General features: G+C 40.2%; 1 protein-coding gene across 4 annotated transcripts in view; it reads right to left on the bottom strand.

The window, feature by feature from the left end:
• The window catches only part of bptf (bromodomain PHD finger transcription factor), a 49,476-nt gene that overhangs the window by 21,248 nt on the left and 11,628 nt on the right, over window positions 1-16,600 (bottom strand). For 2 of the 4 annotated variants that reach the window (XM_015400196.1, XM_015400199.1), the window contains exons 5-21: window positions 15,955-16,200; window positions 15,459-15,662; window positions 14,748-14,933; window positions 14,418-14,593; window positions 14,088-14,264; window positions 13,309-13,490; window positions 13,041-13,172; window positions 11,451-11,580; window positions 11,086-11,221; window positions 9,514-9,780; window positions 6,888-8,889; window positions 4,658-4,782; window positions 3,597-3,749; window positions 1,862-2,012; window positions 1,392-1,431; window positions 913-1,138; window positions 613-762 (exon numbers count right to left, since the gene is read on the bottom strand). In XM_015400196.1, the coding sequence (XP_015255682.1) occupies window positions 613-762; window positions 913-1,138; window positions 1,392-1,431; window positions 1,862-2,012; window positions 3,597-3,749; window positions 4,658-4,782; window positions 6,888-8,889; window positions 9,514-9,780; window positions 11,086-11,221; window positions 11,451-11,580; window positions 13,041-13,172; window positions 13,309-13,490; window positions 14,088-14,264; window positions 14,418-14,593; window positions 14,748-14,933; window positions 15,459-15,662; window positions 15,955-16,200 (4,683 nt within the window). The remainder of the gene's footprint in view (window positions 1-612; window positions 763-912; window positions 1,139-1,391; window positions 1,432-1,861; window positions 2,013-3,596; window positions 3,750-4,657; window positions 4,783-6,887; window positions 8,890-9,513; window positions 9,781-11,085; window positions 11,222-11,450; window positions 11,581-13,040; window positions 13,173-13,308; window positions 13,491-14,087; window positions 14,265-14,417; window positions 14,594-14,747; window positions 14,934-15,458; window positions 15,663-15,954; window positions 16,201-16,600) is intronic. The other 2 variants (XM_015400200.1, XM_015400197.1) reach the window with 2 other exon arrangements.

Genomic DNA, 16,600 nt, shown 5'->3' with positions numbered 1-16,600 from the left:
GTCTCGCCATTAATTTGGGGTCCTTGGTCTGGAAAACGTTGAAGACCCCTAATTTAGGGGATTTGGAGAAATGGAGTCTGAATACAAATGTAAGAAACATTTTCTGTTTCTTTGTTGTTTCCATGTGACAAAATGGTAGCACATCAAGTAGGGTGAAGCCTGAGTATCTAAAAACAACTTCAACTGTGCAACTGAAGTCCTGCATCTTTAAATATGACTCTCCGAATGTTCCAGTCTTGTGGGGTTAAAAAAAAACAAACAAAAAAAAAACAGTAAAAATATGTAGTTGCAGGAATGCTTAAGGTGTGCCAAATGTGTAAAGTTCAAAAGAACCAGGCTTGTGGTTGGTGGCAACATCATCATTTAAAATATACAGACACGCTAAACATTTTTTAAAGATCTGTGAGATTTTTTGGCACACTGACTGTTTACAACCGCTGGCAGGTAATAAGGTACGTCTAATGAGGCTTCTACGACACATCCTAAATGTTTCAGGAGTGAGCCTGTAGTAAAGCAAAGAAAACAAACACATGTGTCTGGAACAGTGAGAAACGTCTACTACTAGCCCACTGCGTCTCTCTCGGAGGTGCGACTTGCTAAAACCAGCTGTACCTCCTTGTGTTGTTGGCACGTTGACTGTGACGATCTTGCTGTTTGCAGGTAGGGGGAGTTTTGCGGTCACAACCTTTCCACTGGCCGAGGTCCCTGTAATGTGCAGGGTATGCCCAGTAGAAGTGGCTGTAGGAGTCTCTCCGCCTGTGCCTAAAAAGTTTATTAAAGGTATTTTTAAACAGAGAAAAATAGAAGCAATACTGGAAACTGCCGGAGTAATTTTAGGATTAAGGTTGAAGATGTAAAACGGACAAAGAAAGATGTGAATGAGGATCTAGAAAGGTTTGCTCTCTGATGTACCTTGTGTGCTCTGACCCTGCTTGACCCAGGTGGCAAAGGACTGTTGGAAGTTCTTGTTTTGTTGGAATGTGACAGGGCTGCCCATCTTGGTGGACAGCACCACCTTGGCAGTGGGGGTGCCCTGGCCTGAAACTGAGCCAACGATGACTTTGGGTGTGGCAGCAGGCGTCGCCGGAGTCCCTGCTGGTGTGACTGCGGCTGACCCGGACTTTTGTTCCAGACGTTTCTGCAACAGTGAACAAAAATAGTAAGCAGATGAAAAAAAAGCATGGTATAGAAATAAAAAAAAATCTGACACATAAAACTGTGATATTATCAGTTAGTGAGCTGCAGAGAATCATTATTTTCTTGTTATGTTTGGATCCCTTTAGAAAAACACTTCTAGCCTTTAATGCCGCCCACATGCTTGAATTAAAGGGTTCCTTAAAATAGCTCTGATAAAAATCAAGCAGCATGTCAGCTGAAGAAAGCAAACTTACTTTGGCTTGCTCTGCTGCCTGGGCTTTCTCTTTCTCCACCCTGTAAAATCAACAAAGAACCTTTCACATGGAGAACACTTCACAGAACTTATTTCGGATTTCAAAAAATACCATAAAAATAGGCAAATTTCCGCCCAGTCTTATGATGGACGTTATGTGCACCACATTCTGTCCAAAAATAAGGGAGCACATTTAAAAGGAACAGAAGACATCTAAAGAGGCAAAATGTTGCTTTGATTGATAACATTTAACTGTTGTTGGATTAAGAAAAACAACTATAGATGGCCTTGATGTTTTTTTGGGTGTCCAGTTTTAAACTGTTCTTTATACAGTTTTTTGTTGTTGTTTTTGTTTAATCAAAATAACTTTTTCTTTCCTTTAAAATCAGAGGAAACATTCAGGGTCTTATCTGCACACGTTGCAGCTCGGAGAAAAGTGTTGTTCTGCTGAAAAGATGCTTGGCCCCTGACCTTTCTGAGAAGGCTCTTATCTCCCAGAGGTCCAGCTCCTCCTCAGGAACCCACGTCTCAATCACCACTGGGCCGGTCTGTTTCGTGGGCTCAGGCTTTTTGGGACGCAGAGCACTGGAGCGGAGCCCTTTCCTCTGAGGAGTGTGCGTTTCTGGAATGTTGGACAAGTTAGTAAAAAAAAAAAAACCCAAAAAAACAGAAAGGATATCCTAAAAACAGTTGAATTAAGTCAAACATCCACTTCTCACACATCCATATATTATCACAGATTAGCTCTACATTGGGAAACTGAATCCCCTGGAAGAACCTGAAGGTCATCCTTAGAGATCCTAGACGATTCCCATATCAGAATTTCCTTGTTTAACATCTTTCAGATTACCAAATGTTTGACGTGCATTTATTAATAAAAAATTCAAAACTCTAAAGCTGTAGAGTAACTGTAAGGCACTAAAAAATAAAAAACACAAATAAGCAAAACAAAAAAACAAAGCAAAAAAGTTATTACTTTATTGTCATAACTTTTCTTAAAAATGTTCTTAAAGTGAAGGGTATAGAACCGACTGGAGATTATAGATGCACCCTACTGTAGATTATGTTGTATTTTATTTAGCAAATAAAGTAGAATTAGAGATATATAGATTACAGAATAATTAAAAACTAAGGTTTGAAAAATGACTTTCCGATATTAGAGAAAAATGTTATTGCTTTGTAGTATTGACATTTCTATAACCGATTGTCTGAGCTGTACCTGAATGCAATATTAGGAAATTTATCTGACTAGCAGGTGATCTATGTCTGTGTTCACTCGATGTTTCAGATAGAAGGATTTTATAGTTTTCATGCTAACAGAAATGAGGTTTCAACATTTCAGGATGAGAAAATATCTTAAGTTTGGTAACTTGTAATCAAATATTCATAGTATTTGATGTTAATCTGTAAAAGAAAAAACAACAACTTTTAATGGCAGAGTGAGCCAGAGTGACTAAATGATAGAAGTGGCCCTAAACACTGAAACAATGTGTACAAAAAACCCTCTTCCAAGACTTGGATTTGGCAGGCTGTGTGAGCGAAATGAGCTAGCAAATCACAATGGAAGCTGCCACAAAATCAGAAGATATCAATCCAAACTGGAATAGAAAGATGGGGCGTTAATGTGGTTTTTTTTTTTATATATATATATAAAAAAGACATGAGTTGAATGGAAAAGAGAAAAATCAGGGCTTGGCAAAAAAGGATAATAATTAAACTTTGGTTGCAGCAGCAGTCACACTCCAGTTTTCCTGGAAACTTTTCTGACACTGACGTTTTTCCTAGGTCATCTTTGGTTGGGAGACAGTGAAGTCGGTGGTTTGGGGTCTGGATGATCAGGGATCATCGATTCAAGCTCCCAACCCGAGAATTTCTTTCATGGCAAAAGACAACATGATTTAAAGCAATGTGACTAATATTTACTCTGTCTCAGAAAACGATGAATAAAATGGATCTCTGTTTTTCTAAATGTTGATTTTATCAACTCATGATCTTGACAAAAATTACTTTAAGATGACCCACAGTGAGTGCAGCCATCTCAACTCAACTTGCCACTTTTGAGGTTTTCATTCAAGCCCTATTTTTTAATCATACAAAATTAAACATCAAGAAGATTCTGAAATCTATTGCTTTTCTCCTCAATATTTTAAAATTAAAACTCTCCAAACCTTTAAGACTCAATGAGCCCTGAAGAATGCAAATGTACCTTTGGGCGTCTCGGGCACTCCGATTGGGCAAATGATCTTGCGGATGCAATACTCTGAGCGGATGCCGTAGGGTCCCACATCACGCCGCTTTATGATCTCTGTGGTGGTGATTTCAGTGTCTGATGTCTCTGTTGCAATGAGTGGGGATAGGGCTTTGGTTGGTACGGTGATGAGGACAAGACCCCAGAAAAAAAAAAAAAAAATGGAGGAAATGCACTCTAACATAGAAACTCTCACAGCCACTTTGTAACAGTTCTTAGCTAAAAACAGGGAGAAGCTTGAGCTCATATTTGCACATCTTTAAAACGGTGTTTCCCTTCTCTTTCATCGAAGGACCGTTGTAGGTACCAGATCTAAACGGGTGGTCTGATCTGCTTGGGTCTTGCACATGCCAGTCGTGTTACGCTACGCTTTGATACATACATGTTCGGAGTCGGGAGCTTCTGTAGCTTTAGCATGTCTAATGACCGATGAAGTTTTACCTGATTGATAACTAAACTGTATATATCTGTTTATGGTGAACAAAGTAACTGTTAGAGCATGATATAAAGGGGGAGAGCTGGGAAGTGCTGTGGCTAGTTGTTCTCTCTTTAGCTCGGTCAGTTAGCCATATTAAGCTACATTACTTTTAAATTTGTGTCAACAACAAGCGTTCGTTTTCTACAAGTAGAATAACGGTTTTATTTGTCTAAAATCTCTACGAAAGTAATTTTAAGATGTCCCATTTGTCTTCCTCTACCCTCAGATCTTAATAAAAAGAATAAAAATAAACTGAGATGTTTTTTGTCATCTTTTTAAATGGCAGAGCTCAGTCTTAGAAGGCAGTACTTTCCTTCAAGACTGACAATGACCGTTCTCTACTTTCGGCTACTTTAGATCGCCAATGAAATGTGAAATAATGGCAAATATAGGTAATAATATGTTAAGACTCCAAAAGAGATGTGATCCTTAAAAAAAAGAGGTTGCCATATATTGACGTCATAAGAAGCAGCAGGACCCCGGGCAGATCTGACCACCTTAGCAGATCTGGTACCTACAGCGTCTGTTTTTAATGGTCTACCTGTACGTGTGGTGCCTACGGCGGCAGACGGCTTCACAGCCATGTCGTCCCACCTCAAACAGGCCCACAGGAGCCTCAGCATGAGGCTCACGCCGGCCAAAGCCTTCACCGTCTGCAGCCGGTACCTGGAGGCAGTGGCCAAAGGAAGCATTAGTCATGCATAAACACATGTAAACATTTCCAGGTCCCCAAATTACCAACGTCAAAGTTTCCATTATTTTCCGGAGTGGTAAAGACTTCCTCGGAGTTACAGAAAACCAACTGCAGTACAACCATGTAACTAGAAGATGAAGATAAACTAAAATCGGACTTTTGGGAATATAGCTGCAGTTCATGGTGATTCTGTGTAACAGTGGCGTTCATCTTTAATAAATACTTTCATGCTCTGTGGGAATTTAAGGATCATTGCTCACTAAAAACCGGATCAAAGAACACTTTTCTTTCACAGTTCATTTAGTCGCCTAAAAATTTACGACCGGATGTTGTTCATCCATGAATCATTTCCAGAAGAAGACATTTTTTCTTGTTTGGATCATTATGGCCAGGCATACAGTGAATTTGGCTCTTAGACACTGTGATTAAAAACATCTCGAGCATCTAGAAAAACACGATCCTCGCAGGCCTCTTACTGAGTAAGGGGTTTAAGTTGATATGTACATTCTTGCATGCTACCACAAGTGGGGAAAAAAAAAAAAAAAACCCAGCATAAGCTGTAGAGCTTGGTCAATACATGGAGTTAACATGGTGACACCTCTCTGACCACCGGGTGATTCATGTCTGCTCTGGGACTCTGAAGTTTGGTCAAAACAAGCAGAGGTGCCTGTATGACAGCGGGCTGGGAGCCCCAGTGTTCTCCAGGGGCCAAAAACTGCAAATGGCAGAAGGGAGGGGAGGAGACAGGGGAGGTGAGCTAAGAGGGGAAGCACCTCTCTAACAAAACTAGGAAGGGATTTAAGGTTGATATATGATTTTTGTTGTATTTTAAAGCAGTTCCCTTATTTCAAATTCTTTTTAACCAAAATTACTATTTTACTTATATTTTCCTCTATACTAACCACAAAGATATGGGTGTTTGGCTTCAGGGTTTCACTGATTTCATGGCCTTAAAATGCACTCTGCAGCATTCCATTGTCAGACTACTTTACTGCTCTGTGAAAAGCTGTTAATTCTAGCTGGTATGCATGCTAGCGGCAGCTCTTTCATCTTTCATCCCTTCTGTGTGACAGCAAACCTACTTTAAACATATTACCGTCCCCTAAAGGACTGGGGTCTGAAAGTTGGTGTCTAACTCTTGTTGCATGTGAAATAAAACCTAAGGGGCTCTGTGATTTGGAAATGGCGTTTTGTAGGGAAAATTAATTATCGAGCCTTAGATCAATCACCTGTCATGTTCCTTTTAGAATTTATACCCAGACTGATCTTAAGTGTCTGTCTCAATTGACTATATTTAGTTATATAGTTTTGTTAATGGCCAAGACTTTCTTTTTTGTCACTTAACTGACACAAAAATTGGCTTTTAAAGCACAAACCTTTGTTGTTATACAGCACGAAGAGGATTTGATCGTCAAATAAAATTATCCAAAATAAAAAAAAAGAAGCAAAATAAACCAAAAGAAGGGTGAACATTGGTTAAAATTTTCAGTGTTGGTGCTCAGAAGACATGCTGAGGATGTTGAGTATTTTACTCCAGTCGGCACAGAAGGAAAGTGGGAGAGCATTAGTGTGCTACTCACTGGCTGAATTTGTAGAGATCACCTTTTACTCTAATTGCTCTGCACTTCATTACTGTACTGCAGATTATGAAGTTGGAAAGGAGATGATACATACCCAAAGAAAAACCGTGTCGTTAAGATGAACTAAGTCTTTCTATATCAGGACTTAATTGGAAATTACAGCCTTAAGTGTTAGATCTCCAAAATGAAATCAATAGTCATTTATATAGAGTATTTATACAAGCAACAATCAGAAATTTATGTATAAAAAAGGATGAAAATTCTGAATAAATGAAAACTTAATTGCCTTGAAGTGAAAATAAATGACAATAAAAATGGCAGCGATTTCAGTAGGGAGCCTCTCAGAATTTTAGTACGACATTTTACAGGCACCATAATGACATAAATTCAGACATTTCCTTGTCGTCTTGTTTGAAAACTGTGAGAACGGATGGAGTTAGACCCAGTGCTCATCAGACAGAGAACGCTGATAGATAAAACAAGAGAAGCAGATTTACCTCCAAGTGATGCCAAACGTGGGTCTGGGTGAGGGATACGGCCAGATATCCTGTGCTGGCTTGGCGTTGTAGCTGAACACAGGAACCTCACGGAATCCTCCTCGCCTGGCCAGAATCTTCAGGTCGTCATAGGGCAGAACGAAAATACTCCTCCTGCTGCTTTTGGTGATGAACTTGCGGTAAGAAGGCAGAGCTGAGTCGGAGCGCATTTTCTTTGTGCGCGAAAATCGGAGAAGGCGCACGCGTCCTTTAGTTGAAAAGCACTGTTCCTGGCTCACAGAGACGGACGATGCGACAGTTTTACAGCCGGTGCCTTCGGATGACTCATGGACGCAGAGCGAGCTCGTCGTTCTCTGCTCCTGCAGCGTCGTTTCCTGGCTGTCTTCTGACAGACCGTCGTCTCCAGAGCAACACACTTTGGTCACTGTTGTTTTGGTCATGCTGCAAAGGGTAGAGACGGCGCTGCTCTTTGTCGTCACCACAGACACCGTAGAATCACCCTGTGTTTTCTGGGCCACCTCGGTCTTCCTCGTCTCCGTGGAGACTGTCATGGTGGTCGTCGTGGAGGTCGTGGTTACCTGAGTGACGGTTGTCTTGAATGGTTCTGCTGATTCGCTGTTACTGTTCTCCTCTGCAAAGCCATCACTCAGGCTGGACTCCTCTGCTGAAGGAACAGGAGAAGGAGCCATTCGGATGATCTTTACTGCAGGAGAGCATTTGGTCTCTCCTGGATAAAAAGCAGAGGTGCTGTTGTTCCGTAGATTGCTACCATCTTTTTCTCCAACTTTGTCCAAATTGTTTTCAAGCTTTGCCATCTTCAGTGGAGGGCTGTAATCCTGGTCCAGTGTCGCCTCAGAATCTGAAAGTGCCTCTTTCCCTTTTAAACCCATGCTGTTGTTTACTGAGGCCAAGTCCCCGTTCACTAAAGGCCTCTGCTGCGCGCCATCTTCCAAAGAGACCAGCAGCCTTTGCTCCTCAGTGGTTTCAATGTTGTTTGACTCCGGCTGGGGCCTGTCAGTCAGCACGCCGTTGTTCAAGCTTTCACTAACCAAGCTGTCACTCCCGTTTACCCGAGACACAGGTGAAACGGGCTTGGGACTGACTGCTATGGTTCCATTGTGTCCAAAGCTCTGTAAATTCCCTCGGTTCTCCTCTGGCCCAAAGCCATTTTCCTCTGAGTGCACAGAACTGAGAGAGTCTGAGGCTTTAAGAGAGGATACGTTTTTACTTTTGGTTTGGTCAAGCTCACATGGAAGTGTTGTGACAGAGTCAGACTCTGGATTTAAACAATGTTCAGCCTTGATTACATCTGATGCAACACAGGCTGTTTGTTGCCCTATTGAGCTATTAGCCCCCCCTGCGTTTTCCTCTTTCTCATCTGGCATTTTAACAGATTCTTGTCCAGAATCCTCAATGCTATTTTCTTTATGCCCTGTAGTCCTTTCCTCTGAGTTTTCCTTTAAGTCCTGGGGCATAGAGGCAGTGTTACTCAGAGGTGAATCTGCACCTGAACTTGTATTGCAACTGTTTTTGGGTGTGCAGTCTGAAACAGAGGAAGGAAAAGTGTTTATGAGTTCAGTCAGATTCTCTTTTCCTTCTTGTTCTTCTTTTTTTGCTGCCCCTGACGTCTCTGTTGTGGAAAGGCTTTCTTCCACTTTCACCGCATCTTTGCTTGTGAGCTGCATCTGTGCGAGTTTGTGTGGCCTAAGCGGCGACCGGGGGCGGACCGGAGTGCTGGGAACAGAGGGTGCACAGGAAGAAGCGGGTGCCGGTGTCAGAGATCTGGATACAGAAACCTGCTGTCGCTGCTTCTCTTCAATAATGTGCTGCTTCACTCTGCGCTCCAGCAGGCTGTCCAGCTTGGAGGTCTTCACCTTCTTCTTATAAGCGACTCTCGTAAGGAAGCCCTTGCTGACGTCTACGACATCGTGGTTGAAGGGTCGCTGAGAAAGGTCTGAAGGTTCCTCTTTAGGGGCAGCCTTCTCCTCCTGAATGCTGGACTCTGGAAAGATAAATATATTCATGTTTCAATTTTAAGTATATTTAAAGTATATTTGTGTTTTTGTTTACTTTGTATTCCTTAATCGATGTTTAAAGAGACAGAGAAGCAGTACGCATATCATTATATATTGTGATGCATAAAAACACCAGATTAGCCCTTCTGATGCCGCAGCAATCTGAGTGTAGCTTTTTTAAAATTAAAGGTATAATGGAAGATATTCTTTTTCCGGGTGGGTCATCAAAATAAATGGTCCTCCTAATTGTCAATCATTCTGGTGATATGTTTATGTAAGGTCGTTCAACATGCTTGTCCCCATTTTCAATTAGCAGTGGTCAGTCTGACTTTTGGAAAGTAAGCTTGTATGATTGATGCAAACAGCAACTTTCAAACAAGGAACACGAGGAGAAATTGGCTCATGCATGCTCTAGCACACGTTTAATAGACGTTCCCTCTCGGGAGACGGTACAGGGTTGTGAATGTGCTTCTTTTTTTTTAAGGCGGAGTGTGTGGGTCTTTTTGAAAATTCGCAAAATCCTCCATTATACCTTTAAGCTTACTAAACGTTTAGCTGTATAGAATCAGAAGTTAAGTAACACTTCAAAGCTCTGAAGAGTAATACTGTACTTTGTTCCTTTGGTGAGTCAGTAGGAACCACTTCCATCTTTACAGGGGGATCTGCAGGCTTCTGTTCTTCTCCATTTGGTTCTTCATCCTTGTTCCTCTCCGCACCCTCAGTAGATCCCACATCCTCAGCAGGTTTCCCGGAAAGTTCAGTGGAGACCTCATCCTTCGTTTCAATACTTGAGACAGAACAATCCTGAGATTCTGGTGCAACTATACTGGGCCGCCGGCTCAAGTCCAACAAGGTACACCTCTTGCCAAGTTTAGCATCTGTAGAAAAACAAAAGAAGGACAGCTTATTTCACAAAAGATGTCATTCTAAAAGCCCTTAAAGGTGTAAAAAAAAAAAAAAAAGGCATGCAGGAAAGGACCCGGGTCGCCCGCGTTGAGGAAAAAAAAAAAAAAAAAAAAGGCATGCAGGAAAGGACCCGGGTCGCCCGCGTTGAGGACTAAGGCCTCCATACATGGGCTGTGAGCCACCTTCACGCCCCACATACTCTGCTTTTCGAGAGTAATTTAGTTCTTGTACTCTCCGACAAACTTCACGCTATTTTATTTGTAATTTATGTAACAAGTAGTACATAAAGTTGCAGGAAAAATAAACATATCTTAAATTGTTATGCTCTGATAACAAAATGGGTCATGCATAGTAGTGACACTCCTAAATACAATCAAGTTTAGCCAACTTTTTTTTGTTAGAAACCAAGTTAAAAACAGGCAAATTGGGTGTTATCTCTCGTTGTTAAAAATCCTGACTTTCTTTTTGAAAACTTTGAGATTTGCTTGAGAACATTACTGTAAAATAAACAACAGCATGAAGACTAATAAATACAAAAAATCTCTAAATATCTCATGAAGATGGAAACTGGAAATGGTTAACACCAGGCTGTCCAGGATAACAGCAACTACAGAACACCCAGGGTAACACTGGAGGAGTTCCAAAGCTCAGATGAAAGAATCTGCTGTCAGAACACTAACCCCTCAAATTGGACATTTATGGAAGAATGGCCAGAAAGCTAAAAGAAAGCAATGAGAAGATCCTTGCAAACTTTGACACCTGCAATGTCAGAGACATCTGGCAGGTGTTTTAGGGGAATAAAGCCAAAATATTGCTTACTTCTCAATATTGTTTTGAAAACGATAGGAAGCAAGCGATAGATTGTCCCACAGAGTTTTGGCTCAGTGGGTCAAAACTGAAATCCACAGCATGCCTTTCAACATGTTCCTTGTCTGAAACATCTGGAAACTGTATCATTTCCATCCCTACATTCATAAATGCAACAATGTTTTGTGCTCCTTTATCATATCCAATATAACAGGGCTGTAGTGAGGATAACTTTACAAGAAGAATTACTTTGAGCTCTTGAATTGGGCATTAATGAGCGCAAATGTTCAATGTCTTTTTATATAAAAGATATATTGATTAAAGTGATCAAATCCAGACTCATAAAAAAAAGGTTTAGATCAAAGGGAGATATTTATCTATATCATTCTGATGGCTAGGAAAGTTAGAATAAATCTTAAAGTCAAATAAATGTTGACTAATTTTTTTCAAATATAAAATTTGTACTACACCTTCCAGTTCTTTGCGGTAGTTGGCGTTGGTGTTTCCAGGAAGTTTTGGGGAAAAGCGAGGCACATAGGTCTTACTGATGAAACTCCAGCCCCCGTAACCTGTAACACGATACTCCTCTCCCTTCTGCTTCCACACCTACGGATGGAACAAAAAAAATAAATAAAAGAGTAAGACAAATAAATATAGTATTATTTTAGTAGACTGTTTCATCTGATTTAATGTAGAAAAGAAGGTAGATATTTTGCCTTTGCTCCATCTAAACAGCCACTAGTGTAAATTGAAAACACAGAACCTTAACTTTGCTTCTATTATTGGGGTTGCAGACAATCGTCTGTACGTCTTCCTTTAAAGGAAACATGATTACCTGGTGCTTGATTGGAAAGGTGTACTTGACCCAGGTTGCTTGTTGCATCGTCTCCTCATCTTCCAGCTTCTTTTCCCTCTTCTTCACCTTCTCTTTCTCCTCGCGCTCCATTGACGTCATACGGTTTAACCTGAAAGTTATGTTGTATTTCTCATTAACAGAAAACATGAGGTGTTTAATGGCACCTGACAGAGTGTTTCCCAAAAGGCAAGAACATGAGAGTTGCAGAAAGACGAGTGATTCGTGATGTTGATGCACTGTACGGATGCTAGAATGTCAGCAGGGATGCCGGCATCGACTGATGTTAAACAAATCGGCTCAATAATGTAAACTAAGACGGTGTTAATTGCGACGACACTATAAGATGAAACAGTGATGCTCAAAGAGTGACGTTTGAGGGGAACCAAACATTTTGAAGTCAGAGAGGAAGAAAAGGGTGAGAGAGGGAATGACACACTGAAGGAAAGAAAACAAGAAATGGAAAGAGAAAAAGGAAAGAAAAGGATCTTGGGTGGAATGGGGAAGGAAGGAGACAAGAAAAGAGAGAAAGACACACCAAGGAACGAAGAAAGAAACACAAAAATAAAAAGTGAGCAAGGAGATAGATGGAGGACATGGGGATTAAAAGGAAGGAAGAAATTATGACAGAAAAAAAGGAAAAAAGGAGAGAAGGAAGAAAGGATACCAGTAAGGACACAACACAGATGTAGGAATGGGGAATGAAGTCTGGAAAAGCAAGAACAGAAAAAAGAATCCATTTTCTTATTTTAATTTTCTATACTTCATCAATACCTTAGCCGAATCCTGTAGCTCTGCAGATTGCATAGGGTGCTTATTTCATGTAAAATAGGACTTCTGCTTTGATTTCAAATAAAAACCTGAATTCACATTACATTTTACTTCAAAACGCAATTTGTCTTCCTCCTTTGATATTCATGATTTTAATGCAAACCCAGATTTTCTGCTTCTAACTTTGTAAAATCCTGGACAATCACCTCTATGAAAGGGTCTTATGTTGGCGCTGCAGTAGAGGCAGAGCTGGGTGGTGCTGGTCGTGGACGTGCAATCAAAATATTATGCCTCACAGCTAGGGTGGGCCGTTTAGACGGATCTGCTTACAATCGACTTTGCCCAAAACACTCGGGAACATACTCCGTGCACATGCACCGATTGGTCGGCAGGAGGAGGAAAAAGTAGAAACTTCAGTGATTAAGACGTTTTCTTGTTTAAGGGACGCCTCCAGAAATTAATATTTTATTTACCCAGGAGACGCAACAACCAGTTATTTGTTGTATGTTAACTAGTCTGAAGCTTCTGAAACCTTTTACATTTAATATTTGAATTTGGATCGGAGCAATAATAACTAGAAAACACTTAAAGTGTGAATGATCACCTGCTGCCTTACATTATTTTATCTCATTACTGACATTTATGTAAAAAAGTTTGTCATATCTTCCAGAAGCAGACAAAATTTCTGTTTGTTTTATTTAACATTAAAGCTAATCTGATCCCGTTCTACACGTTTGCTTTGAATCTGCGTTAATAAGATGATGCCATTAAACAGACCACACAACCAAGCTCAGTATATACCTGGTATGTCCAAGTGAGTCTTTCCAGACAGGCAGCATTGCCACAGGTTTGATGGCACACTCCAGAATGGCCAAGGCTAGAGCAAACTCCCTGGCCTTACTGCACATCTGAACAGCTTTGATCCAGTTGGATCTACAAAAAGAATAACATGATTTTTTTTTTCTCAGTTTGAATCCAACATTTACATTTTCTAAAGAAATCTGTTATACAAAAAAAAAAGAAAAGAAACTAGAGGAATACTTTTGAAATAGATCTATGGGGTTCTTACCTGTGTGAGGCCCAGTTTGGATGCATGAAAGGAGAAGGAACGTTGTTCTCAAGCTGGATGATGGTGAGCCTTAACGTGGAGATAGTTAGGACCTTTGAACCAAAAATGGAGCCGTTCCACTTGAACTCTCCTGCTGGTGTCATACAAAACTTATGGGCCAGATGCCTCCTCTTGTCATGGTCCTGTTCAGAAAAACAATCAATCAATTAGAGATCCGTTAATCATTCCGCCACAGATAAGAATCTGACAATCTCCTCTTGGTCAGGTCTGATTATTGATCGTCTGGTAAAAGGAAAGAAAAACACTAACAAAAATCAGTTTTACCAGGATTCATTTAGACTCTAAATTTTAGAGCTATCCCACAATTTTAAGCTCCAAACATGTCGATAAACAGAATTTACTTAAGACACATCCTTAGATATAGAATGGAGGATATTATTGAATGTGTGTATTTTCTCTTTGATTCAACACTGAAAGCTGCAGCAGGTTTTCTTCTGCCACAGTATTCAGGAGGAAGATCTAAATCAGTTCAAACTGTTACGAAGAGAACAGATGCATCTTAAAATTAGTTTTTGTTCATTTTGTTTAGAAATTAAATTTAAAGTTCTCAAAGTATGAATGCAGTTGTGAATACTGTATTTATAATATTCTAAAACCTTGAATTTGTAAACCAAAAAAGAAGTTAATAATAAAGAAAATGATTGGAGTTACTAAGTCTTTGGGGTGTGTGGACAGCAGATCAAATAGCTTTAGAGCTAATTAATGCTCATGCTACTTACCTCTCTGTGCTGGTGTTTGTTGAGGGCCAAGGCGTTGGAGCTGTATTGATTATGATAGACACGGTACTTTCCCTCCTGACCCAGCTTGAAGAACTGGCTGATGGTTCCCTTCATCACCACCTCCTTGCTCCGTGTGCTAACGCGGGTGATGTCACCTTGTGCGTTTACTACCAGTACCTGCAGAAATACCATCCAAAATAAGCCTGGACTCAGTAAGACTACAAGATCTTGATAAGATCTCTTCAAAAGACACTAATGCACCATCCCGCTAAGCGCCTTTGTATATAGCTTCTATATGATAAAATGTCTGTTCCCATGTTAGCATCTGACCTCCTTTCCCTCCTTAAAGCCCCTGTTTGCTTCATGAACAGCAGCAGCAACCTGTTGACTTTTCAGCTGACTCAGCTTGCTCTCTGGGTTCCTCAGTCTGGTCACCATACGTGTCGCTGAGGATCTTTTAACGGCACCGCCTGCCGTCTCGCCATTGGTCGAGTCCTTGCTGTCCCCTAGGAAAATAAGGAGTCGTTGAGCCAAAGGAATGAAGAAGAAGGTGCAGAAAGACCAACACAACATGTGCGTGATATTCCATGTCATAAGAGTGTAGTAAGCTTCCATCAGAATAATAAGCAATTTATTCATATCTGTAAAAGACAAAAGGACCTGCGTCGTCAAGGCTCGCCATGGATGACTGGGATGACCTGTCAGCCAGATCAGGGGGTTCAGGACCCCTGATGGGGACAGTGGTTCCTACGCTGCTGTTACTGTTTTCCTCACATGGATGGGAGGGCTGACTTAGGCTCGGGACGCCATCTCCACTGACAGGAGTGGAATCAGATGCTGGGTTTCCTGTCATACAACAGAGGATAAGAAAACATTAATTGAATGGACAGATTAACAGCTTGGATGTTAAATCACTTCAACAAGCATAATGTCTAATCTAAAAATAAATTAAAATGAAATGGATTTACTGAAAATATAGAAAAGTAAACTAAGTTGAAACTAAATACATATAAATATATTAGACATGGTCTTGGTCAAAAAACAAGTTAGGCTTTAGCGCCCTCTGCTGATCATTCTTCAGTAATGCATCAACTGCTTCACTAAACCGTCTACATTTTAAGGATTGGTTAAATAGACCATTATTTGACAATACTGAAATTGATGCAGCTTAGAATTTAAATAGATTAATTTCCTCTTATTATACTTCATTTAAAAGGCATTTAAATAGGTTAAATCTGTGGGAAAGTTTAGAGATGATGGCAACAACATCAGACATGTGACCTTACAGAGGATTAAAAAAAAAAAACACAAGAAGTGAGTTTATTTCCATTTTGGTTTTTTAAAAAATATATAGAAAAAAATCCCCCTTACGTTCAGGCTTATTACGGGGCTGCTCATAGACGCATCGCTCTATGCGAACCTCTAGAGTGGAAGTCAGCTGCTTTGGAGTCATGGCGGGCACACCAGTGGTCAAAACGGAGCTTTGTGAGGGAGTAGAGGTTGACGGGACTGATGGTACGTCCTCAACATTAACGCCTCCTATGCCCTCTTGGAGAGAGGCAGGAGCTTCATGTCCTGCAGAACGTTGCAGGAAATGGTGGACATGTGGGTCAAGTACTGATGTTTAAGTCACTTAAGAAAAAAACTGTCCAGTAAGGGAGACAAATATGATCCAATTATCATTAAATTAAAAATACGAACTGAATAAGAGAAGACAGAAATAAACAACAGATCAGCTCATTTATCAGCCTAAAATAAAAGTTAAATGTGTTCTTTGGCCTGAATTGATCAGAAACATGTTTTATTTCACCATTAAAAGTCAGATGCTGCAACACTGTTGGTGCTAATTTTAAATCACCAAACAAACCTTGGCTCTTTTCATCACCATGTTGTCCCTGTGTATCCTCCTTCTTTTTTGATTCCTCTTCACCATCTTTGGCCTTTACATCCTCCTGCACCTCCTCCTTCAGCTTGACCTCTTCATCTCCCTTCTCCAAAGCTTGCTCCTCCTTCTGCTTCTCTAACCGTGCCTTCTGTGCTTCCTCAGCAGCTCGTCTTTTCACCTCCTCCAGCTCCTCCTCCTTCTTAGCTCGTAGTCGCTCTAAGATCTCATCTAAATACAAATATAGAATGAAAGAAATAACTATACATAAGATCAAATTTAAAGGCTAAGACCATATAAAGGATCTGCTAAAAATATTAAGGCTGTTATGTTTAAGAAGCAGTTACACAAAATAAACTATACCTGGATTAATGCACACATTAGTAATAAAATGACTAGACCTGTAAAACTTTTAATACAGTTGGCATCATAAAGAACTATTTACGCCACAAAAACAATCCAGAAATAAGAAAATATGTCTTAAATCAAGTGTATTAATCCTTAATTTGAGTAGGTAAATAAGATGATCTGACAATGGAATGAGTATTTTTACTCTTAAAATAAAATAATTAGATAATATGCGCCTGAAATAAGACAATGCAATTGTTTTCTTATTTTAACTGTTAATTGT

Source organism: Cyprinodon variegatus, unplaced genomic scaffold, assembly GCF_000732505.1.
Source record: "Cyprinodon variegatus isolate N-32 unplaced genomic scaffold, C_variegatus-1.0 Scaffold1081, whole genome shotgun sequence".
NCBI lineage: Eukaryota > Metazoa > Chordata > Actinopteri > Cyprinodontiformes > Cyprinodontidae > Cyprinodon > Cyprinodon variegatus.
The sequence above is the reverse complement of the archived record's forward strand: the minus strand, read 5'-3'. Positions and strand labels throughout refer to the sequence as shown.